We start from the raw sequence: 24,088 nt of genomic DNA on the forward strand, positions 1-24,088 counted from the left end.
GCACCTGTCAATCTTTACCTTGGGAACTTGGTATTAGAGACGGAGTGGTGGGATTTGAAGGACAATGCATTCCCTGGGAGGCCAACCTAGTTTGATCGAGATCGTGGCAGAGAAAGCTACCACTAGTGTCGAGACTGCAAGCGCGTGTTTCGTGAAAACTTCCCGGGCGTGCAGCGTAAACCTCGGGCAGGCAGACGCTCTTGGCCAGCCTAGTCCGACTGCTGGGCGATGGTTTCTCTCTTCCACCTGCTTCCTTTTGTTTTCTCCCGCGATGGTGTGAAGTTCTTCCCTCGAGCACAAGGAAGCAACGGCTGGGTTAACACTGGTTTTTGGCTGCGTTATACTGGACCCCGCTGTTTACTCTGCGGGAGCCTGTGCATCTGCAACGTCGCAAACTCCTAACCTCAAAGTTTCTCGTGTCCAAGTCAGATACTTACCTAAGGCCAAAGTGTGCAACAGCGAACGGCAGGATTATTACCACAATGTGGGTTGCCGGGAAGAAAAGCTAACACTGGGTGATAGGAACAGGGACTGCCCTAATCCACCATGAGAAACATTGATATCTAAATAGGAGAATTCTTTAAGACACTTTAAAAAAAAATTAGTAAATGAACCAAGTGCATTGTAGATCTTCTCTAATAGTCCATCCTCTGACATCAAAGGGATCAAATGTATACAACTGGATCCAACCAGAAACACCAACAATATATGGATCCAGACACATTATCGGATATCTTAAATTATCCAAATGGAGCACTGTATTCTGCTGCAGTCACACGGTGGGTTGCAGGTCTACTAAATTACCAGAGTACCACAGCCAGTTCCACACACACCACGTTACCCAGCATGGTAAGTTATCTGATGAGCTACTAGATTACTAGGTACAGTGAGTTACCAGGTTACCGTGTACACTGAGTTCCCAGTTACCATAAGTTATCTGGGTCACCCATTGTACAGTAAGTCGCCAGGGTTACGAAGTATAGCGAGTTACCAGACACAATGAGTCTCCTGGTTACTGGGTATAGTGATTTACCGGGTTACCATGTATAGCAAGTCACCAGGTATAACGGCTCCAGCACAGTCCTTGTCTGGATAGTTTTTATTAGAAACATTCTGCAATTTTCAAATCTCTTCACTTCTTGTGGCCTCCGGCCCTCTCAACCTGTGCTGTGAAGACCATCCCCCACTTTGCAGCAACTCCAACATCACTAGCCCAACATTAACCTGAAACAAAAAGAATGGGGGTTATTTGACAAGTAAACCGCTACTGGAGGGAGGAGGGGAAGAGACGGCAGCACCTCCTTGGTCATTTAGTGAAGCTACACCAAACACAATCTATAAAGGGCACCGGTAAAGCTCAGCAATGAAAACAGCAGAGAGCAGACATTCAGACACAACATTTACGTGTAATCCTCCTCACAAATTCTAAAATAGGTTTTATTATTCATTGTGTAGGAAGGAAGTGCAGATTGATGCGGGTTTACATCGAAGATAGACACAAAATGCTGGAGCAACTCAGCGGGACAGGCCGCGTCTTTGGAGAGGAGGAATGGGTGACCTTTCGGGTCGAGACTTTTTCGGACTGAGAGTCAGGGGAGAGGGAGACGAGAGATACGGAAGGGTGAAGGGTCTGTCCCACTTACGCAATTTTTTTCGCCGACTTGCCGGCACCCGTCACAGTCGCGGCAGGTCGGCGAAAATATTTAAAATATCGACAATCCAGCGGCAACTAGAAAAAGGTACGACTCTTTGGGCGACTACTCACGACCAAACATGTCACGACATGTTGCCGGGGTGATGCCCGTATGGCTGTGAGTAGTCGCCCAAAAGAGTCGTACCTTTTGTTGCTCGCCGCTGGATTTTCAACATTCTGAAAATTTTCGCCGACCTGCTTGCGACTATGACGGGCGGCGGCAAGTCGGCGAAAAAAATATTGCGTAAGTGGGACAGGCCCTTAAGGTGTGAACACAACAGAGAGCTGGAGAGCAGGAGGAATAACAGAGGGGGGGGTGAGAGAAGGTGCAGCTTTAATTATTTCAAAATTAGTGGAGCCTGCCATCCACACACTGGGTGAGGTACTGGGGCAGTGCCACTACCATCCACCACCCCCTCTCATTAGGGAGCTGGGGTACGTCTTGGAATATGGTTCTCCTTTCCACATGATACTGGGCTGCATTTCTACTTGCCCCAGTCCTTGGAGAGGACAGGTTTGGAGGGATACGAGCCAAATGCAGGCAGGTGGGACTAGTGAAGCTGGGACATGTTGGCAGGTTGGGTAGTAGGGCCTGTTTCCACACTGTATGACTCTGTGACTTCACCAAGTAAATGGACGGCAGGCTCCACTAACATTGAAATAATTAGTTGCACCCACTGCGTGTCAATCCAACATTCAAAGACCAACATTCTGTGACTCTAAATGCACTTTGTGTAATGCAGTGAATCAGCTCGGGGTGGAAATCTTGCTCCGATTCCACTCTGCCATCACCAGGCAAGTGACAGAATGTAAGGTCACGCCAACGTTTTCACTCCCTTCATTAGAATAGGCCAATTAATGAATCCAATATGGAATTAAGGAGAAGTTGCTCCACTCAAAGAGAATGATGAAAGCGTGGGACCCACTCAATGGAGAGTGTTGAAGCAGAAAGCTGCGAGGCGTTTGAGGCAACTGTGGTGATATATATATTGCGGGAAGTGGAGCAGTGAGGTGAAGCAAGGCAGGAGGTAGAACATTAACACCAACGTGGACCAGTTGGCCAGAATCTCGGAAACAAATCTTCCCATTTCAGGTAAACGAGTGGAAATGAAGAATAGGGACTTCTCAGAGAATTCAGGCAAGGGACTGTCAACATCTCACTTGCTGATAAGACATCTCACGTGACATACATACCTAGGACTTGGACAGCAGTTTGCTTCTGAACGCCATCATCATCCGCTTGCGGAAAGTTGCAAATTCGTTATCCCCGTCATCTGGGTCTCCAGGTCCACCAACTCCCAGCCCAGACCGGTCTGTTGATGTTACACCCCTGTGGAGGGAGAGAGGGAGAGAGGGAGAGAGATGCACTTTGTAAGATTCCAGGTGAAAAGGAAAACAAAGTTAAAACAATGGTAGACAAAAGTGCTGGAGAAACTCAGCGGGTGCGGCAGCATCTATGGAGCGAAGGAAATAGGCAACTGTTTTTTTAAATTTGTAACTTTCTACCCTCTCTTTCTCTCTCTTTCTATAAAAAATAAAAATACTAGAAGCAGAAGTAATTGATAATTGAAAATTTTAACAATGTATGATTGATGTATAGGAAAAGTCTTTTTACTATAATATGTAACTATACTTTATAATATGTCTACTAATAAAAATATATTAAAAAAAAAAAAGGAAATAGGCAACGTTTCGGGAAGGAAATAGGCAATGTTTCGGGAAGGAACTAGGCAACGTTTCGGGAAGGAACTAGGCAACGTTTCGGGAAGGAAATAGGCGACGTTGCCTATTTCCTTCGCTTCATAGATGCTGCCGCACCCGTTGAGTTTCTCCAGCACTTTTGTCTACCTTCGATTTTCCAGCATCTTAAACAAAGTTAAATCAATGAAGCACATGGGAAATAATTGTGGGAAACTGAATTCAGTTCTTCATCTTACTCACAACATATTGACAGACCCCCCCTACCCTTCGATGCTATATTCGCAATAATAACAATAAATGCTGCAAGCACTCAGCATTCGGGGGAAGAGGGAATAGAGTGGTTCCAGGACATATTTTGGTTACAGGACACTTTATCAGAACTGAAGAAATAACAAAAGCAAGCGTGTGAAGTTGTAGAAGGGTAGAGGGGTGCAGACCAATGCTGCCACGGTAACAGTGACTTTAAAAGCAGGCAACTGGAAAAAGAAAATAGGAATCAAATTGAGATAGGGAGGTGCAACCAGACCTGTGAAAAGAAAAATGATCGGTAATCTACGTCCCTTTGGAATTCTGAATGGGACGACGGTTGTGAAGACGCATTGGGTTGAGGTCCCGACCACGGGGGGGAAATGGGGGAGGACTGGCCAAATTTGGTGCCTTCCACCACAGTGATGAATGCTGTGGTGGATATTTGTGTTACATTTTTATTGTGTTTTTGTGTGTTCTTTTTCATTGTACCGTTGCTGGCAAATTCATTTCACTTGCACTTTATGTGCAAGTGACAAATAAAACTGATTGATTGATTGATCTGAAGGAGGAATAAATTAAACTTCCCTTCACCTGTGGCTTTCCCTTCACCAGTCAATAGGATTCTCAACTACGTTTCCCATTTCCCACACCTCTGCTCTCTTTCCCTCTGTTCCCAAGCAGAACTTGGGTCATGTTCATCTTGTTCTCACTTTACCCCAGCAGCATGGATCATAGTTTCAGCCACCGCCAACGAGATTCCAAGGGCATGTTTCCACGCTGTATTTCTGAACTAAACTGAACATTGATAGATCTGCACCCATCAATGGTAGAAAACTGGGAGTTGTCTTTTGACCTCAAACCATAATGGTGATGTGGGGAATGGAATAAATCAAGGAACGTGTAACATGGTTCATGAGGGACTTTAATCGAAAGATCCTATAGACCACTCCTTCTAAATGTAATGGGCTGACGTGTAGTATGCAACGGAATGGAACGTGGGCCTTTTTTTCCATCCATTTCAGTAACCCGACCCGACCCGCAGTGTAATCAACGTTGCGGGGCAACAGTTTGTGTTAATAAATTATAATTCTGAAAATGAGGAGAAGGTTTTTACCAAGGAACTTTTATTTTTACGAGGATGTTTCCGTAACCGGCTTCAGTCTCTGCACTAGTTATCTTTAGATAGATAGATAGATAGATAAATAGAAGGAATGGTTGACGTTTCGTGTTGAGACTCTTCTTCCGACCCGAAACATCACCCATTCATTCTATCCAGAGGTGCCTTCTGAACCTTCTGAATTTTGTAGTGGGCAGGGCAGTACTCTGCATATCGCCAACTTGGACAGTTTAACATTTTATCGAGCCAATTAATCCAGCCAATTAACCTACAAACCTGTACGTCTTTGGAGTGTGGGAGGAAACCAAAGATCTCGGAGAAAACCCACGCAGATCACGGGGAGAACATACAAACTCCATACAGACACCAATAGTCGGGATGGAACCCGGGTTTCTGGCGCTGCATTTTGCTGTAAGGCAGCAACTCTACCGCTGTGCCACCGTGACATCTGAGTTACACCGGGCATTTTGTGTCTATCTTCGACGCAAGGCAGCATCTGCAGTTCCTTCCTACACTCACACTGTGATAGACTGGTCTCGAACAGTACTGCATCCTTTTTACATTGTTCAAACTGATAGGGGATTCTGAAACACCAATGGATGGAATAGACAGATATTCATACATTAACACAATCCCACTAAGCTGTAACATGAAACATTATCTTTTGTACATGAAGGAAATTAATGCAAAAATTAATAGGCTACAAAATCATGCGAGGAATAGATTGGGTAGATGCACAGAGTTTCTTGCCCAGAGTAGGTGAATCGAGGACCAGAGGACATAGGTGAAGGAGAACAGATTTAATAGGAATCTGAGAGGTAACCTTTTCCACAGAAAGGGCAGTGCGTGTATTGAACAAGCTGCCAGAGGAGGTAGTGGAGGCTGGGACTATCCCAACGTTTAAGAAACAGTTGGACAGGTTTGGAGGGATATGGGCCAAATGCAGGCAGGTGGGACTAATGAGACTGGGACATGTTGGCCAGTGTGGGCAAGTTGGGCCGATGGGCCCGTTTCAACACTGGACCACTCCATGACTCCATAAAACTTGACCTCACTGACAGGAATGACATTTGTGCTGAGACTCCTGAGGTAATTTTCCACCTCAGGAGTTTTGGCCGAGTTTAAACCTGAGCCCAAATGTGGGAGGGTAGAATCCAATCTTGTCCCGTCCAGTCCCGCCACTAGTATACCTGTTGACGGGGTTTCTGATGCCCTGTTTATCTGAGCCCAGTCCCTCTCCATCCTTCCAGCCCATCTTCTGCAGCATCTGGTACCCAAGGTTGTCTGTTGCCAGTTTGTTTCTGGTGTAATTTATATCCTCAGATTTCTGAAAGAGAAGTATTTGCTCAGAATAAATCTTTTGCACAATCAAATAGATCAATTTAACCAGCACCAGGGTTGCTCAATTGGGCAAAATTATCATCTGGTCTCAATCTCACCAACTAAGGTTACTTGTACACTCTGTGTCGTCTTAAGCTGAATGTTGCCAAGGTGGGAGTTGAGAAGGGAAAGTTTTTCAACATCTCCTGTGCAGCTAGGACCAAACCCATCAGGCCTCTACTGGTCACTACCCATTGTTTAATGAAGTGTAATATTCATGGGCTTGGTCACTGCTCATTCTGGAGTACAGGAGACGGGATCAAGAATGGAAGTGTCCACTTAGAGAGCCATTGAAAGGTTTCTCTTGCTGGAGGAATTACACTTGCAAGAACCGATGCATTTAAAAGAAAGAGAGACTTGCTTTTACATTTTAAGATAGTCCAAAATGCTTTACATTCAATTAAATACTTTGGTGGAACTATTGTGAAGAGGCAGCAGTCAATTTAAATACTGTGTACTCACACAAAGAGCAGAGTGATAATTCCCATTTTGTCTTCTTTTAAACATGATGGAGAAATATCAATCCGGTGTATTGGAGAAGCACCCCCCAACTTTATTTCTGAATCGTACTACAGCAGATGTACTTTAACAGTGTTGTGTCCTTTTACAATCCCAACGAGGGTGTCAACATGGATTACATGCTGCCTCTGGGATGGGTAATAAACTCACAATATTCTTTTTCAGAACCAAGATCTTGTGAATAGCAATCTAATTAACAAAAATTCAATCAAGTCTCCACTGGGTCTATAGAAGGCAATGCTGGTGGATAGTGGTCGTCACAATTTCAATGCACTTCCACACACCACTGCAATATGTTTCCTTTTTATCCAGCTCCCCATTGCAACTACAATTGGTTTGTGACTCGTCTGTCAACTGGAAGCAATCTCTCTCCCCCAAGACATCTTAGATCCTCTTGCAACCTTCATTCCAAGGAGAACAATTCTGGCTTCTCCATTTTATCCACTTAACTAATGTATAAAAGTATTTTGGTATATCTCTTCTGCACTCATCCCAAAAGCCCTGTCCCACGGTGCGAGTTCATTCAAGTGCTCTCCCGAGTTAAAAAAAAAAAATCAAACTCGTGGTAAGCACAGAGAATGAACGTAGTGGGTACATCGGAGCTTGGGGATGTCTCTTAGCGGCACGTAACGCAAATGGCAGGTACTCGGGAAGACTCGCTAATGGCAGGTAAGCACGGGAAGACTCGTGAAGATTTTTCAACTTGTCCATCATGCTGAAAAATGTCCACGAGAGCCCCGAGTACCGACGAGCGGCCATTACCGTAAATCTCCGAGTTCGAATCAGGGCAAACTCGGGAGAGCTCTTGGAGTGAACCCGCACCTTGGGACAGGGCTATAAAGCATTTACTTAATTCTAAATTGTGATACCCAGCCCTGTGCAGAATACTGCAGTTGAAGGCTGAACCACTGTTTATAAAGTTTTGTCATGACTTCCTTTCTTTCATGTGCTGCTTCTCAATGCATAACGGTCGGAATTCTCTCAGCTTATTAAACCACTGTCTTAAACTGTCCTGCCACTTTCAACAAATATACACCTATGTCCACTAATCTCCCCACATCTCTGCTGTACCCTGTTTAGTATTGTGCCCCCTAGTTTATATCACTTCTCCTTATTCTTGTTACCAAAAACAAGCTTCTCATTTCTCAACATTAAAGTTTCCCTAATGTTGAGTTCCCTGGTCTGAAGAAGGGTCTCGACCCGTAAAGTCACCCATTGCTTCTCTCTAGAGATGCTGCCTGTCCTGCTGAGTTTCTCCAGCTGTTGGTGTCTATCTTCATTAGGTTTCCCCTTCCATCTATCGGTCTATTCCAGTGTGGGGAACCTGCATGCGGCCTTCTAGGCCATTAAGTGCGGCCTTTTGAATGAATCCAAATGTTGTAGAACAAATCCTTTTATTTTTATTCATATGTTTTTGTTCGTCTTTTATTATTTTAATTTTAATCTTAAAATGAACGTATTTAAAATACCAACGAGCAAAAGAAGGTTCAACAATATAATCCTCCCCGACTGACGGCCACAATTAAAACATTAGTAAGTCACAAGGGCTATTTTAACAAAATAATGTACATTTTGAAGTGTATATAAGCAAAGTTTCTTGGATGTGGCCTTATTAGATTACAGCTAACAATGCGGCATTCGAACATGAAAAGGTTCTCCTAAAAAAAGATTCTAACCATATCTCCTTGATGTCTATAATGATCCTCCAAGATATGTATCATCAGAAAATCTAAGCTGCCCTGTGCACTCAAGCATTTAATATATATATAAATGAGAGTGGTGGTCCTTGTACTAATTCCTGGAAAACACTATTGAATATTTTCCTTCAACCCAAAAAACAACCATTTATTAATATCTTATTTCTTCTAATCAGCCAATTTTCTTTCCATAAATATAACCCTTTTTATTCCATGGACCTCACTTTTGATAACGTTTATTATTTGGAACCTTATCTAACGATATATGAATTAATTTCCCCTCATCCGCCATCTGTCACTTCAGAAAAAAATCTAACAAGTTAGTTGGATACAACTTGCCTTCAACACTGACATTGGCTTTCTCTGTTAGCTCTTTACACTTCTCAAAGTGACTGCCATTTCAGTCTCATTATTATTTCCAGAACAGACCCCAACATCAAGGCTAAACTGATTAGACGGTCTTTGAGCAAGGGGTGTAATATTTGCTATTTTTCACTCATCAAATACTGTTTGAAAGATTGTGCCGGCTGCCTCTGTAATTACTTCCCTCAATTCCTCCAGCAACCTCAGGTGCATCCCAACCGGATCAAGCAAATTATGTACAGCTAAACTTTGTGGTGCCTCGGTCAATTTCCTGCCCACCCATAATCTCAACTCCATCTTCATTTGATGAAACCCGAGCAATACCTTCTTCCTTCGAGAAGCTTGTTGTAAAATATTCATTTACTGCCTCCACAAATAGTTTCCTTTCAAGTGTAATCCAGCGCCCAATCATTTTCCTCTTCACATCCCTACGGAATATTTTGGATTCCCTTTTATGTTCGTTGCTAAATTTTCTTTTCATGCTTCATGCCTCCCCGATTCCTTTCTTACTTCCACTCTTAAGATTCTGCAATCAGTCCAGTTCTCATTTGTGATGGAAACCTGGCATCTCTTGAATGCTCTTTGTTTTATTTGTACACTGTCTTTTTATTATCCACGGAGTTCCTTCCCTACTCTTCACCAACGCACTATCGGGGAAACATCTCCACTTTAAACACTTCCCATTCAATCAGTTTGTCTGCCAAATTTTACTTGGGCCAGATATATTCCCATCCCAATGTGTCTCCTATTAACTATTTTTACTTTGGAATTATCCATATCTTTATCTGTAGCTATTCTAAATGTAACGCTACAATGACTGTTGTTTTCTGAATATTCCACCACTGTTCCTCTTCACTTGGCTTACTTCCCAGAACCAATTCTTTAACATGCAGTTTGGAATAGCATTGAGCAAGAAAGTTTCTCCTCAACACATTAGAAAACGCCCCTGTTCTTCATCCTTAATATGTTTACTATCACAGCTTATATACTTAGAAAACTGAAGATCCCCATTGAAGTCATTGTGAAACTATGAATTTTGCTCATCTCAGCAGTTTCCATGCAAATTCGCTCTCCAATATCCTTCCCCCTAGTTGAACAGAATGCACAGAATAGTCCCAGCAGAGTAATGACACCTCAGTTGTTCCATAATTCAAAAGAGAATAATTCCTTGAATTTTCCACGACATCCTTGCTCTAGCATTTGAAATAACCCCACCATCTCAAACAAAATTGTTTCTTCCCCTTTCTTCGCTCATTCTGTATTGTATTGGAGATAGAACTCATCTCTGGAACAGGGGTGGAACAGGGTACCTTCCGAGTCAATGGAAAGCGTGATGCCCAATGAGCTGAAATTAATGAGTTCAGTTCTAGACGTAGAGAGGATGGTAGAAATGTGAAAAACATTTCAAAAACTAGTTGGGTTGGGTGCACATAATACGTCAGCGATGACATTTTCAACACAGCATGGGACAATGCAAGCACGGTAAAAGTTTCCTAAAGCGATTATTACAAGATAAATTGTAAACTTAAATTAACTATATGATGAATGGCCACTGTGCCATATGCACGGGCGTACATAGTTTATAACCTTACCAGCTTTTTCTTCGGTTTGTATGTTGGTTTGTCATAACCGATTCGCTTCAGCTCTCGAACTGAAATGAAAACGCAGATTTATAAATGACTTTTACCTATTGTTTTAGCAAAGATCAAGAATCCAGCCTACATAATCTAGATTGTATTAGAAAATCTCCAGGCAGATAAATTTGAATAAATCAGAATATAGAAATATAACGTATCCATTGTAATTTATATGTTGTATAATATTTTACAAGTAAATAATTACTTAAAAAATATGTAAATCTTTCCAGTAAACATTCATTGATTGAATTTATCTTCGCTTCAATGACATTTGTAAATATTTTATGTAGTCACTAGTTTCTGTGAAATTCTATTCACTGTATTTTTTTAAAAACTTTACTTGATAGATACAGCGCGGAAACAGGCCCTTCAGCTCACCGAGTCCGCACCGTCCAGTAATCTCCTCCTACACTAACCTATCCACACTAGGGACAATTTTACAACTTACCGAAGCCAATTAACCTACAAACTGTGCGTCTTTGGAGTGTGGGAGGAAATCGGAGAACCCGGAGCAGAAACAGGTCACAGGGAGAACCTACAAACTCCATATAGACAGCACCTGTAGTCAGGATCGAACCTGGGTCTCTAGTGCTGTAAGGCAGCAAAACTACCGCTGCAGCATTAGGCTGCCTGAATTGAAAGAACATAGCTTCAAGATATTTTAAAACATTTTATCTAACTTTGAAAATAAATATTTTTTTCAGAGCAGCCTTGAGAAAAGCAGTTAATCTAACAATCAGAAGTCTTAAAAAGCTCTGACGGACCTCAATAATTATTTATAGCTACATTATCCGCAAATATTTTGGCCTTGTCGTGGAATTTCAACTTAATCTCTGTCAAACTATGGAAGAAAGATTAGAAGAGATAAATGTCTTGGTACAGTGGAATATTTGAAACTGGATGATGTATAAAGCAAAGCTCAGAAGAGTACAAAGGGCACTGTATAGACCATCTATGTCATGCAAATTCTCACCATAATCTTCCATTATTCCTCTAGAATACATTCCAGGGAAGATAGTAAGGCATATGGTCCAAACACCACATTGAGCAGTCAGAGTCACATATTTATAGTGATACAAATGGTTATCTCCGTATTTTCAACTGCTTACCTGGTGACGGGGTAGCTGTTTGCCGCACTTTTTTGGGTGGCAGCATGCCCACTTTCAACGTTAGTCCCTTCCTCTTTCTAGCCCGCAGGGCGGACTGGCCGGAGGATCCCGCCTCTGATGCTGGATCCACAGAGGATTCCGATTTCTCTGCCGCTGTGCTGTACTCCTTCACCTTCTCTTTATAATATTTGAAATAGGGACAGTTCTCCTCATAGAGAAACCTGTAGGGACCAGAAAACCAAACCACGGTAAAACAACTTGCCCCATACTGGTTATTCCTTTTTCTCCTTGCTCCCATTTGGCAGAAGATACAGAAGCTTGAAAGCATTCACTACAGACTGGGGAACAGTCTCTTTCTCTCTGTTATCAAGCTTCTGAACAGCTCCATAAGCTAGGGTGCCATCCAATTCTCCTCTACCCCACTGCAGGCAGCGGACTGTCTATGAAACTGATGCGCCACAATGCTGAAAACTATATCTTCCCCTTTGCTCCAACTATTATACCAGTTTGACTTGATTATATTTAGGTATAGTAAACATAGAAAATAGGTGCAGGAGGAGGATATTTGGTCCTTCGAGCCAGCACCTCCATTCATTGTGATCATGGCTGATCGTCCCGAATCAATAGCCCTTGCCTCCATTCTCCCCTTATCCCTTGATTCCACTACCCCCTAGAGCTCTATCTAACTCTCTCATTAAATCCACCCAGTGATTTGGCCTCCACTGCCCTTTGTGGCAGGGAATTCCACAAATATTATTATCTGATCCGATTAGATAGCATGCAAAACTAAGCTTTTCACTGTACCTTGGTACATGTGACAATAATACACCTAAATCTTCCTGAGAAACCACAGCCTTAACCCTATAATAGGTACTGGTCAGCTAAAAGGGAACTGGAATCTGTGTTCCATCTCACCGAACATTAAAAAAAAAAATTATTAAATTGTTTACATATTCCATTGCTGGATGTGGATTTCTTGGCTGGGCCACTCATTACTAGTTGGGCAGTAGAAGGCAGTTTTGAACCATTGAACTGAAGCTACTATAAATAGTGGCATTAGACAGGGTGTTCCAGCTTTTAAACCTGGTGATAACGACAGCACAGCAATTTATGTTCAAGTCACTATGGTGTGGTATTTAGAGAGGAATTTGCAGCTGGTGAAGTTCTCAATGTTTGTTGCTCTTGTCATTTGAAGGAAAAGAAACCAGGGGCTTGAGAAGTGCTCTGGAAGGCCATCATTTCTGCATTATGATTGCATAACCATCAACTGGTACCCAGTCTAATTTGGATGTACGAGCTCAGACAGTTAAAACCGGCACATTCCTTTACACTGAGTAACACTATAGATCTCACTTTATGTACACAGACACACATGCACACACACACAAATACACGGGAATGTGGTTAGATATTTCCAAAGAACCGTGGAGTAGAATGAATTCATTTTCTTTGGCATCAACTGACCTCATGCACCAAATTCACAACAGATGGGTACTGGTAGGTATGAATTCTGTTTTGCCCTCTTGAAGTACCAGTGAACAACAATTAGCTGCTCTCTTACCAGAATGTGGGATTATCCCGGTTATTTTCAATGGCAATCTCTTCCAGCTCTGGACCACATTCAGCCACAAACTTGGCGAGTTTCTCCGCAATGGTTCTTGTCTTGGTGTCACTGAGAGATTCATCTGCAGGAAACAAGATTATGACAACCTACGTCAACCTACGACAGCAAAAATTGTCGCCACTGTTGCCGAAAATGTTCCAACATGTTGAAAATTTTGCGGCAGCCCCCTGTAGCCGCCCAAAAAAAATTGCCTAAGTGGGTAGGCCCATTAGATTTCCAAACAATAGACGTGTTATTCATTAAATTACCGATAAAATCTGCCATTTTGTTATCAATGTTTCAACTCGCGTTGCATAATCAATTTACCATGAAACTCTAACCATTGGTCTGTTTTTAAATTAGAACCATGCTATACCAATTAATCTTCTGTTTCTAACCGTTTAACTACAAATGATATGTACCCAAATGTTCTTTTGAGAACTGCAGAAGTAACTGTGCTGCCTACACTTATTATCAATTAATTAAACACACGTCACGGTATCTGATGCCAGTAGTCTACTCATCAGCTCTTCATGCTTACAGGCAAAGGCTACAACTCAATATATAACACCTTTAACATCACAAAAGGTGTTATATATTCCACAGTGTTTCGCTCGGGAAACCATTGCATCCCATCTCTCTCTGTCCCTCTCCCACCCTAGTCGTCGTACTAGTTTCACTGTCGTCCTGTTGCGTTTCATTGTTTGTGTAACTCGTTATGACCTAGCCCACAGCCAACAATGGACCATTGTGGGCTCCACCTTTCCTTGATCATGAATACTTTTTTTGCATATCTTTCATTCATTTGGTCAATATCTCTTTGTATCATCAATTATATCTCCCGTTTTCCTTTCCCGACTCTCAGTCTGAAGAAGGGTCTCGACCCGAAATGTCACCCATTCCTTTTCTCCAGAGATGCTGCCTGACACGATTCATTACTCAACTTTCTGTGTCTATCTTTGGTTTAAACCAGCATCTGCAGTTCCTTCCTACACATTGCAGAGTACATGACAGTTGAAATGATTAAAAATCTGAAATATAAGCAAATCAAAAATTGTATAATTTTAAATTTCAGAATGCAATGAATCCTTTCCTCACAGTAACTGTTATTCCTACCTTTATCTGCATTTGGACAGGACGTTGCAGTCTCAACCTGCACAAGGAACTCCTCTGGTATGTTATCCATTCCCTCCAATGAGGTTTTGCACTCTGACTCAGCCTGGTTTGACTCAGAAATATTTTCGCGACAAAGCTGTGCCAATTTCTGCTTGTAATATTTGAACTCGTTGCTGTCTGCATCTTGCAAAAACCTTCAAAGTAAACAATTTTTTAAAAAACATCTATTTTTTACTGTTTTTCTTACCATTTCCTGGGTCAGACGCTAAATAAAACTGAGAGAGCAGGCAACTATTAGCCAACACTGTACAACTTAAGAGGTCCCCATTGACATAATGCTCCCACTTGTCTAAATGTTTCTTAAATGCTGTAGTAGTACCTGCCTTAACTTGCTCCTCTGGCAGCTTGTTCTATATACCTACTACCCTTCGTAAAAAAAATTGCCCCTCAGATTCTCATTAAATCTTTCCCCCTTCCCTTAAACATGTCCTCTAGTGCTCGATTCCCCTACTCTGGATACAAGACTTGGTGCATTTACCCTATCTATTCATCTCATGATTTTATACACTTCTATCAGATCACCCATCCACCTGCTGCACACAAAAGCATAAAGTCCTAGCCTGCTCAACCTCTCCCTATAGGTCTGGCCCTCGACTCATGGCAACATCTTCATAGATCGTTACTGTAAACAATGCACTTACCTATAATTGGGGTCCTCTTTCTTATACTGGATGACGGCTCTCTCTGCTGCCTCACCCTTCTCAGCGACAAATATTGCCAGTTTATCAATGACATTCTTGACCTGTGGGTCTTCTGGGGGACTGATGCTTTCTCCATCTGCTGATGTCTCATCCTCTGCCACACTCTTGTCATTTCCTTCAGCAGATGCTGGACCTTTATCCGTCTTCCATTTACTGCTGTCATCGGATGCCAAAGAACCTGTATCTGGCTGAGTGTCAGGTTTGGCATCTGCCGATTGAGAAACTTGAAAAAACACAATCAGTTCAAGCCAGGTGTATATGTAACAATGAGCCAATGGAAGGGCTAAAAGGACATCAGCAAAATCAAATCAGAATCAAATTGGAAAGGTCTTGGCTCTACTTAAAAAAAAAAGGATCTAAAATGATACAACGGCCTCACTCCTCAGGCATGCAGCCTGCTGCTTCCAAAACAGCAGGTGCAAAAGACCACTCCCAGACCGCTGAAAATGTGTCCAAATCAGCCACTGCTGGAGGTCGCAAGTATCAGCAAGGTCAAGAACTTGGCAGTAACGGGATGAAACCTGTTCATTGACAACCATAGCCTTGTTGCATTGTCTGATTATTGAATCACATTTAAAAAAAAATCTATATCATCTTCAAGATATCATGCGATGGGATATTCAAAATTTTTTTTTAAATAAGACCATTGATGGCAAATTACATCACAAATTAAATTTAAACATCTGTTTAAAAAAAATTGCAAGTGGTCAGGAAATTATTTGGGTTACTTACTTTTTGAAGGCTTGATTGCCGCATCGTTTGTTGATTGTTCCTCTGTGACCGTGAACTTATTGGAACTGGATACCTGGCTATGGACAGGAGGGAGGCAGACATGCTTCACTCGGTTCCTCAGCTCATTTATGTATTTGTTCCCAAACAGCTCATTGTTTTGCAGGTTCGTGAAATAGTTGTACCTTGGAGCTACTGATACTAGTCCGGTCTTGTTCAAGAGATTCTTCCTTCTTTCTTGGCTGACAAACGCAAAGGTTTGCCCAATAAATACCATTGACTGGCGGCAAGCCATGATCACCTGCTCTAAAACGCTGGCAAGTTCATTAGGGGTCTGTGCGCTTTTCACCTTGGAGCTTAACTCATGGTTAATGCCTGCTACAGTGAGTGGGCCGACACATTCCAGCAGTCTGTTCTGAATCTCTTGCAAAAGAGGATCTTCGTGGTGTACAAGATCATCTAGCTCTTCCCCACATGTAATGATATCCTTTCTTCTCAGCAGAGACACAAAAGAGTTATCTATCACAGGGCATGTGAGGCCCTCATGGGCTACTGATGTTGACTGACAGATATCCTGATGCTGGTCTGACATCAAGCAGCGGAAAGCTGAGGTTACCTTAGAGTAGGTATCTGTGTTGGAATCAAACTTTTTCGTGGAATGGTCAGCAGCAACATTTAGAAAACCAGCCCATTTTAATAATTGCTGCCCCGTCCCCATTTGATTACTTGCAGCAGATGAGATATTTCCCTGTGACTGCACATGAGAAGAATCTGGGGACACGTTTCTGTTTCTGGCCATTGGCATGTTGGGCGCAGTAGACCCTGCTAAACCAGCAGGGGCGCTCCCTAGAAGACCAGGGGATGACCCTAGAAAGGTAGGGGCTGTTCCCGGAATGCCAGGGGCCACTCCCAAGAGCCCGGGAGCTATCCCTAGAAGGCCAGGTGCTATCCCTAGAAGACCGGGTGCGTTGCCAAGAAGGCCAGGTGCTCTCCCTAGAAGACCACGTCGCGCTGGAAGTTTTGGACGCTTAAGCAAAGGCGCTCTTGTACTTTTTGGTGGACCATGTAAAGAACGACCTCTTTTGGAAACATCTGTGCTTTTGTGACTATAGCTTTGCAGGTTTAAGTGAGGTTTATAATCCTCATGGAACCCAGATGTAGGTGTATCGGTCTGGTACGCAGAGGAGTCCCTTGATGGGTTGCTCCAGGATGTGTGAGGGGGGTCATTTTTATTTGCTGCCATGCGTCGAGCATTATCAATAACATTACTCAATAACTTGTATAACTCTGCATCAGGTCCCTTTACAGGATTTCTCGGTGGAGGGCTTGATCCCTGATCCCCAGTCTCATGGCCAGGGCTCCAGGAACGCCTGTGTGATTCTGAATGCCCCGACTTATCAACGGGATGTTGGGATCTATTGTATGACCCACGACCATCTCTGCCATCAGGACTTTGGGATCTCCTGTAGAATTGGTAATCTCTCGAGTCATCAACTGAACTCTGAGACTGCCAATTATTTGGGCTTCTGTATAATTCTGGTCGATCTCTGGGCTCACCAGGGCTCGCTGATCTCCGGTAGATCCCAGATCCTCTCCTGGCGTTGCCGTCACCTGTATTTGCTTGCCTTCCAAATAATCCTGGGTCCCCACCAGGTTCAGTGGGATTCCTTAATTCGTTGTACTGTGAATGGCAATCATCTCTGTCATCATGATCCAAGAAATCATCTCTGGCTGAAGTAGAGTAGGCAGCATCATCGTAATATCTTCTTTTGTTTTCGGCCTGATTGGACACATTTCTCCATCTCTCCGGCCTGTGAGACGGAGATTCATAGTCATCATAGGCCAGCTCATCATACTGTGAATTTTCTTCATAAGATTCCCTGGGATATCGCCTGGGTGCATAGTTGAGCATTTCTTCAATGGCAGAGGGAAGAAAGGAAGAAAAAAAGTGTTTAGCTTTTTTATTAAAATAGAAAAACTCTTAAAAATGCTGCAATCTATATTTCATGTAAAAGCTAATGTATTAGAGATCAGTTGGGCATGCTGATAATACCACCAAGATCAGGAAGACATGATGGGTTTTTAAATCCACAAAATGCACCGGACTGACTGCTTTCGGTAAATCTGACCCAATCCAAGAGATGCAAGCAAGACAAACAGGATCAGTTGCGCTATCAATAGGGACAGGCTGTCCTCCAGAGGACACCAAGCAATAAGCATTCAAAAGAGAGGGTCACACCTTTAGTCCACCAGGCTCAAACTGTATGATGAATGGAAGTGTGCAGTGAACTGGCAAGATCCTGTTTGCTCGGACAGAGGAATGCAGCTTGGAGAACATCAACTTTGGAGCAAGATATCCTGGAGTATACTGGAGTCAAGATACACTGGCCAAGTACCTCGGACTGATTTCAGCAGGCGAGATCCTGTTGTAAATCGCTCTCTTCTCTGGAATTTCCACAGGCAGCATTGAATAAGTCCAGATGCAGTGTGTACGGTGTTTCATCTCCAACACACTGATGTAGCTCAAGTTATTCTCTGGCTAAAAGCAGAACGTGTTGCTCATGAAAATCATCTTCCAAACCAAGCCATGCACGCAAGAGATGAGAATGTCAAGGTCTTCAAAAGATGGCCAAATTCAGCCTCCATAAGGTCTCACAGTCCTTGGAATCTCCTGGATCCACAAGAAAAACCAAATATACTCTCAGCGACATCAATGTAGTATAAATAAGACTTGCACCATGCAAGACTAAATGAAAGCAGAAAATCCCAGTCAGATACATCCTTTGTCAGTGGGACCAAGAGCAAGTTAATGTATGTTTGCATGGTACCTTTCACTACCTCAGGATTTCTCAAAGCACTTTACAGCTAATTGGGTACTTTTAATGTTGATACTGTGGCAATGCAGGAAAAACTGCCCGACAAGGCCTCATTAACAATAATGCAATAAACAACAGATACCGTTTCATTGATGTTGGCAGAGGGATAAATAATGGCCAGAACACCACAGGGAAATGTTCTGGGAATCTTTTAAAATGGCCTCTGTATGAAATCCAAAATGTCTGTCAAGGAAGAGGCGGACTACTCTTGGCTGATTCAAGTTTAATGTGAAGAAGAAGTGTACAATATAGAACAAGCAAGATAAGCAAGTCAGATGAAGATATATGCAAACATGACAATGACAGATGTTACCAGCTCATTCCTGGAGCAAGGTGTGCTTTGGGCATACCCAAGCATCCGCCATCTGATGATTAAATAAGACAAATACAAATAGAGCTTTTCCTAATCTCAGGTTATTCCACGGTATTTTGCAGCCAATAAAACACTTAATATAATCGTTTTTTGGAATGTAGAACATGTAGTCGGCATTTTGCTTGCAGCATTGGTAAGATCAGCAATCTTCTTTCATTGTTTTTCCAAAATGAACATACTTACACTGTATTAAGATTGTAAGCAACCTGTATTATAATTGTAATATATTGGTACTTTTCCAAGGATGTCGTCTGTTCTGTGAAATATTTGTGTTATGATTGTTAATCCACCTGCTTAACAGAATCTCTGTAATACTAAAGGTGGAAAGCTGTTGGGTACAGAGTAACCACTATGAGAACAAGGCCAGCTACCCTCAGCCTGCCATTCAAAGCAAGTTACGTGCATGAGATAGGACCAGTAAAATGAGACAGAGAAGGATCATCCAAATAGGGCAAGATATAAAAGTTATGGTTGACACATAACATCACTGCATTCAAGGAGGAATGAATCAACTTATTTGCGCACGGTTTGTATTCAAACTGAAAAATCACCATAAGTAAGGAATTACTATGATTGCTATATGTAATGAAAAGATAGGCTATAAATGCAGAAAGGTGCTGATTGCAACCCCTTTTCAATGGTGACCAGTATGATATCTGAAAAGCAGAGGAAATAGAAGATAGGAAAGGGAAATGGAGACGAGAAAGAATGTGTGTGGGGGAGACAGAATATGTATGTGTGAGTGAGAAAGAGGGAGGGGGAATGAGAAAGAGAGAGGGAGAGGACCCGCGCGCGCTGGAATATTCCAGAACTGAAGAGCACATACGAATTAAAACCGCTTCATCATTGCTAAAGGGAAAAGCTCAGGATCACAAATCAAGGGTAAAGGAATCCTTGAGAATGTTAAAGAGAGACGTCTGAATGTGCAAGGGAATAAAAGGTCACCTCATTTACTTAATTTGTCTCATTTGACGAAAGGAAAATCTACTATACAGGAGACTGCTGATTGGCCCGATACATCTGTGCCAGCTGGGAAAATGCTGCACAATCTCATCCCATGTTCCAGTGCTAGGTCTGCTCTGTAGGTCATGACTCTCAAATTCACATTGAGGCAAGTTTTAAATATGACTAATGTTCTTGCCTCTAACATCCCACCAGGTAAGAGTTCCAGACTACTTTTCAAATGGGAAAGCATCCTGTTTGCATTTCAAACCAACTTATTGACCCGACTTTTGAGTTAGACTCAGAGGTCTCTTTGTTTTTCAACACCACTGAATATCCTCCCATATATTATACATTCCCATACATTGAAGCATCTCCTCACATGCATTTCTTCACACTTCTCCATGTTAGACTTGCCACTACCAAATTTGCCCCGCGCATCCCCTTTCAACTTTCCCCTTCTGACCGTAAAGCTATACCTTCTAACCTTTGACATTTCCACCCTGGGAAAATGGTTCTGACCATCTATATGCCTCTCATAATTTTATATACTTCTCTCAAATTTACCCGTAGCCTCTGATGTAGCAGAGGAAACAATCAAAATGTGTCCATCCTCTCCTTATAACTGATATCCTGTAATCCTGACATCATAAACTACAGCAGATTAACAACTTGAGGACAGTTAGACTTGGAAAGTGGTGGGAGGAAGGAAAAGGAATGCTTAAAAATCCCCTGGTAATAGAACATGCTTCTTTTTAAGATCACTCAGTAATAGCTCTTTTAATGATTAGATTTTCGATGTAATGGTCTTGTATGATCTTAAAAATCATACAATCAAAGAATGGTATAGAAGGACACCATTCCACTTATTGAGTCTGCATTTGCTCTTCAGTACAACAACTTAGCAGAGGAATTATTTTTAAAAGGCACAACAGAAGCTGCCTTTTACTGACGTGCTATGGCAATGCACTAAGCAGCATGAACTAATATTTAAAAATATGTTTAACGAAAGTGTTTGTTCAAATGTAGGTTTCATTTGGATTTCTAAATAAAGCACAACATTTCTACACTATTTTTAAACAAAAACACAAAATCGGAAAGCTTGATAATTTTTGAACAAAACATCATAGCGAGAGGATTTGAGTATAGGAGTAAGGAGAGCCTACTGCAGTTGTACAGGGCCCTAGTGAGACCGCACCTGGAGTATCGTGTGCAGTTTGCTCTCCTAATTTGAGGAAGGACATTCTGGCTATTGAGGGAGTGCAGTGTAGGTTCATCAGGTTAATCCCCGGGATGACGGGACTGACATACGATGAAAGAATTGGTAGACTGGGCTTATATTCACTTGAATTTAGGAGGAGAGGGGATCTTACAGAAACATATTAAATTCTTGAGGGATTGGACAGGCTACATGCAGGAAAAATGTTCCCGATGTTGGGGTACTCCAGAACTGGTGGTCATCGTTTTAGAATAAGGGGTAGGCCATTTAGGACTGAGATGGGGAAAGACTTTTTCACCTAGAGAGTTGTGATCTGTGAAATTCTCAGCCACAGAAGGCAGTGGAGGCCAAGTCATTGGATGTTTTCAAGAGAGATGTAGCTCTTAGGGCTAACGGAATCAAGGGATATGTGGAAAAAGCAGGAACGGGGTACTGATTTTGGATGATCAGCCACTCCTGCACCTATTTTCTATGTTTCTATGTCTTCAAGACAACACTTCATTTGCAAACGGTCACAGGCATCAATAATTTAATGAATTCCCTTTAGAAAATTCTATATCACAATCAAGATCTGCAGAATACCCAAGTAAGCCTGTTATAAAATGCTTGCCACACTTCTCTATATACTATAACAAGATTTACTATCATAAAAATATCAACACGCTTTAGATACATTTTACATTTGAATTCTTATGTTATAGATGCAGAATTAGGCCATTTGGCCCATCAAGTCTACCCCACCATTCGATCATGACTGATCTATCTCTCCCTCACAATCTCATTCTTCTGCCTCCACCCCTTAACCCCTGACACCCCTATTACCATACCCGTAATTCAAGCACTATTGATGTCGATGCAATTTCTTTAATTCAAATAAGTTGAAATGTGCACTGAAGTTTATTAGTATTGTAATTTACAACTTGAAGGCACATGTGCTGAGGGTCAGTTTCACCAACCACCGTTGCTGAGGAAACATCACATTCCACAGGGACAAATAAGATATTCTACCCTTCAACAGGAACAGAAGAAAACCATCTCGATCAGGATAGCCTGAAAGAAAGGGTGCTCTGCTCTGAAGATACACAATCCTGATGGGTGCTGTGGAGTCTTATCTTACATCATAGACTTATAATTGCTTTATGATGCAGCTAATTGCTTTACAGAGGAATTTACTGTTCTGAAACAGGTCATTTGTCTGGCTGTGTTTGTTCTTCATAACTTCTCATCTCTCTTCATCTAACCCCATCAGTACATCTTTCAATGTCTTTCTCTCATATGTATTGATATATTTTTGCCTCAAATGCATGGTTTATTAGCCTCAACTATTCCGTGTGAGTGAATGGTGGTCAACCAATGTTTTCAGTGAAGTAAAATGGCACTTTTCAAATTTTCAGTTCGCATTTCATAATATTGTCTGGGTTCTCTGCTGTGCCCGGTGAAGCAATTTCTAGCTGTATATAACATTGAGAAAAAGAACAAACCCACATCAACAGCAAAACCTGCAATTCCATAATTTCTATATTGATTTTAAGTCTTACAATTCACACAATACATTTGAACATGAGATATTCTTGCACGTCAAACATTGTATAAATCAGGCTTTCATTGGTAGTGGGTGCGATTTGAATGAGATCAAAACAGTTTTTTTTACAAGTGCATTTTTTCCACATAAAACAGATCCAAAAGGCACAAACCTAATTAAGACATGATTCACCTTATTAAAGAACTAGATGCATCTGAATATTGTTAATGCTGGAGGTTATGGCTATAATGAAATCATTTTTTTGCCTAAAGATACATTTATTAATGCAGAACAATTATGGAGCTTGAGATCCTATAACAGAGCACATCACAGATTTTGACTGTAATGGAAGTAAAAACTACAGATTAATTAAAAAATGTCAATCTTTTATTAATAGCTGTTAAACTGAACCAGAGAAAGGATCAGCCTAAATAAAACCAAACAGAATCTACCACATACACAATTTCATTATCTTAAATCGCAGAAAAGTGTTCATATATACATCTATGATAATGATATACATGTATGCTAATAGTCTTGATGGACTACTAGGATTTTTACTGTTCTGTTAACCCAATTAAAATGTAGGGCCATCATTGGAAAGTGTTTTAATAAAATGCTTATAAACTCAGAGATGGTACTGCGTTGAGTTGGGATACGGCATCATTCTAGTCACAATAGACCCCGAAGGGAAATGAAATCAGCAGTGCACTCAAAATTACCTGGATTACCTCGAGTCTTCAGGAACTGAACTTTTCCTGAATTCATCTATGGGCAACTTTCATCTACAGGTAAAAGAAGCTTCAATAATAGTTTTCGGCGAAGCATTTAACGTTTTAAATGATCTGACGGACTTGGGGGATGGGGAAAATGCTGTTCCGTGCAAGATTTAATATTTCCAATCACAGCGGGCCTCGGGCAGCGCTGGCACCCACTATGAGTCCTAATCCCAATGAGAGGGCGCCCGGTCTATTCCTCAACACGTGAATCCTTCGTGTCAGTAACAAGTCGGAATGGGGGACAGAGTGTGTGAGAGAGAGAGAGAGAGAGAGGGGCGTCGGGCCTTGTTCACCTCAGGGTCCCGTAGATCGAGGGGGTTTCGCGACCTGGTCACACCGGCCTCGCCTCGCCTCCCCCCCACCCCGACACTGGGCCTCGGTTGCCCCTGGTAACCACCTCCAGGCCCCAGCTCGTCACCAGAGCCGCTTCACAAAGCTGCCGGAGAGCGAAGTCACCCGCGACTCCGTTGGCAGCTGAAGCCTCTAACGAGACGTCGTGCGGCGACCATGAAGCCCGATCTTTCCCGGCGCTTCCCCACCTCAGCCCCACAAACCTGGACAAAACCTCTCCTCCATTGCTGCTACGCGCCTCACTTCCGTTGCCACCGGAAGCACCCCTTGCATTCTGCAATAACTTTCCCCCTCAAATTAACATCTTCAAAACATTATTTTTGTCCCTGGCTGCATGTGCATGGTAAATATA

The 24,088-nt window shown here is 42.2% G+C and overlaps 2 protein-coding genes across 7 annotated transcripts in view; one reads left to right on the top strand and one right to left on the bottom strand.

The window, feature by feature from the left end:
- sugp1 (SURP and G patch domain containing 1) overlaps positions 1–24,088 on the top strand; it is a 120,800-nt gene that overhangs the window by 76,487 nt on the left and 20,225 nt on the right. The window lies entirely within an intron of this gene.
- On the bottom strand, positions 1,082–24,039 carry LOC129711056 (SURP and G-patch domain-containing protein 2-like). 6 transcript variants are annotated; one of them, XM_055658414.1, is made up of 11 exons: positions 23,940–24,010; positions 23,329–23,391; positions 15,678–17,588; positions 14,886–15,168; positions 14,185–14,378; positions 13,027–13,150; positions 11,466–11,686; positions 10,312–10,370; positions 5,951–6,087; positions 2,888–3,023; positions 1,082–1,224 (listed from the first exon to the last, which is right to left on the bottom strand). In XM_055658414.1, the coding sequence occupies exons 2-10, from the start codon at positions 23,372–23,374 to the stop codon at positions 2,888–2,890; spliced, it is 3,111 nt and encodes a 1,036-aa protein (XP_055514389.1). In that variant the 5' UTR covers positions 23,375–23,391; positions 23,940–24,010; the 3' UTR covers positions 1,082–1,224. The 6 variants fall into 6 exon arrangements, with proteins under 6 accessions (XP_055514389.1, XP_055514391.1, XP_055514388.1 ...); XM_055658416.1 differs by having other exon boundaries at positions 23,338–23,391; positions 23,940–23,988; XM_055658413.1 differs by lacking the exon at positions 23,329–23,391 and having other exon boundaries at positions 23,940–24,039.

Source organism: Leucoraja erinacea, chromosome 29 (genome assembly GCF_028641065.1).
Source record: "Leucoraja erinacea ecotype New England chromosome 29, Leri_hhj_1, whole genome shotgun sequence".
Lineage (NCBI taxonomy): Eukaryota > Metazoa > Chordata > Chondrichthyes > Rajiformes > Rajidae > Leucoraja > Leucoraja erinaceus.

Coding starts and splice junctions, on each gene's coding strand:
- LOC129711056 (XM_055658413.1), bottom strand. CDS start 24,009: ATGCAAGGGGTGCTTCCGGTGGCAACGGAAGTGAGGCGCGTAGCAGCA. Junction 14,379..14,885: donor AAAGAGGACCCCAATTATAG/GTAAGTGCATTG, acceptor TTTACTTTGAAG/GTTTTTGCAAGATGCAGACA. Junction 11,687..13,026: donor CGGGATAATCCCACATTCTG/GTAAGAGAGCAG, acceptor TGGTCCCTACAG/GTTTCTCTATGAGGAGAACT.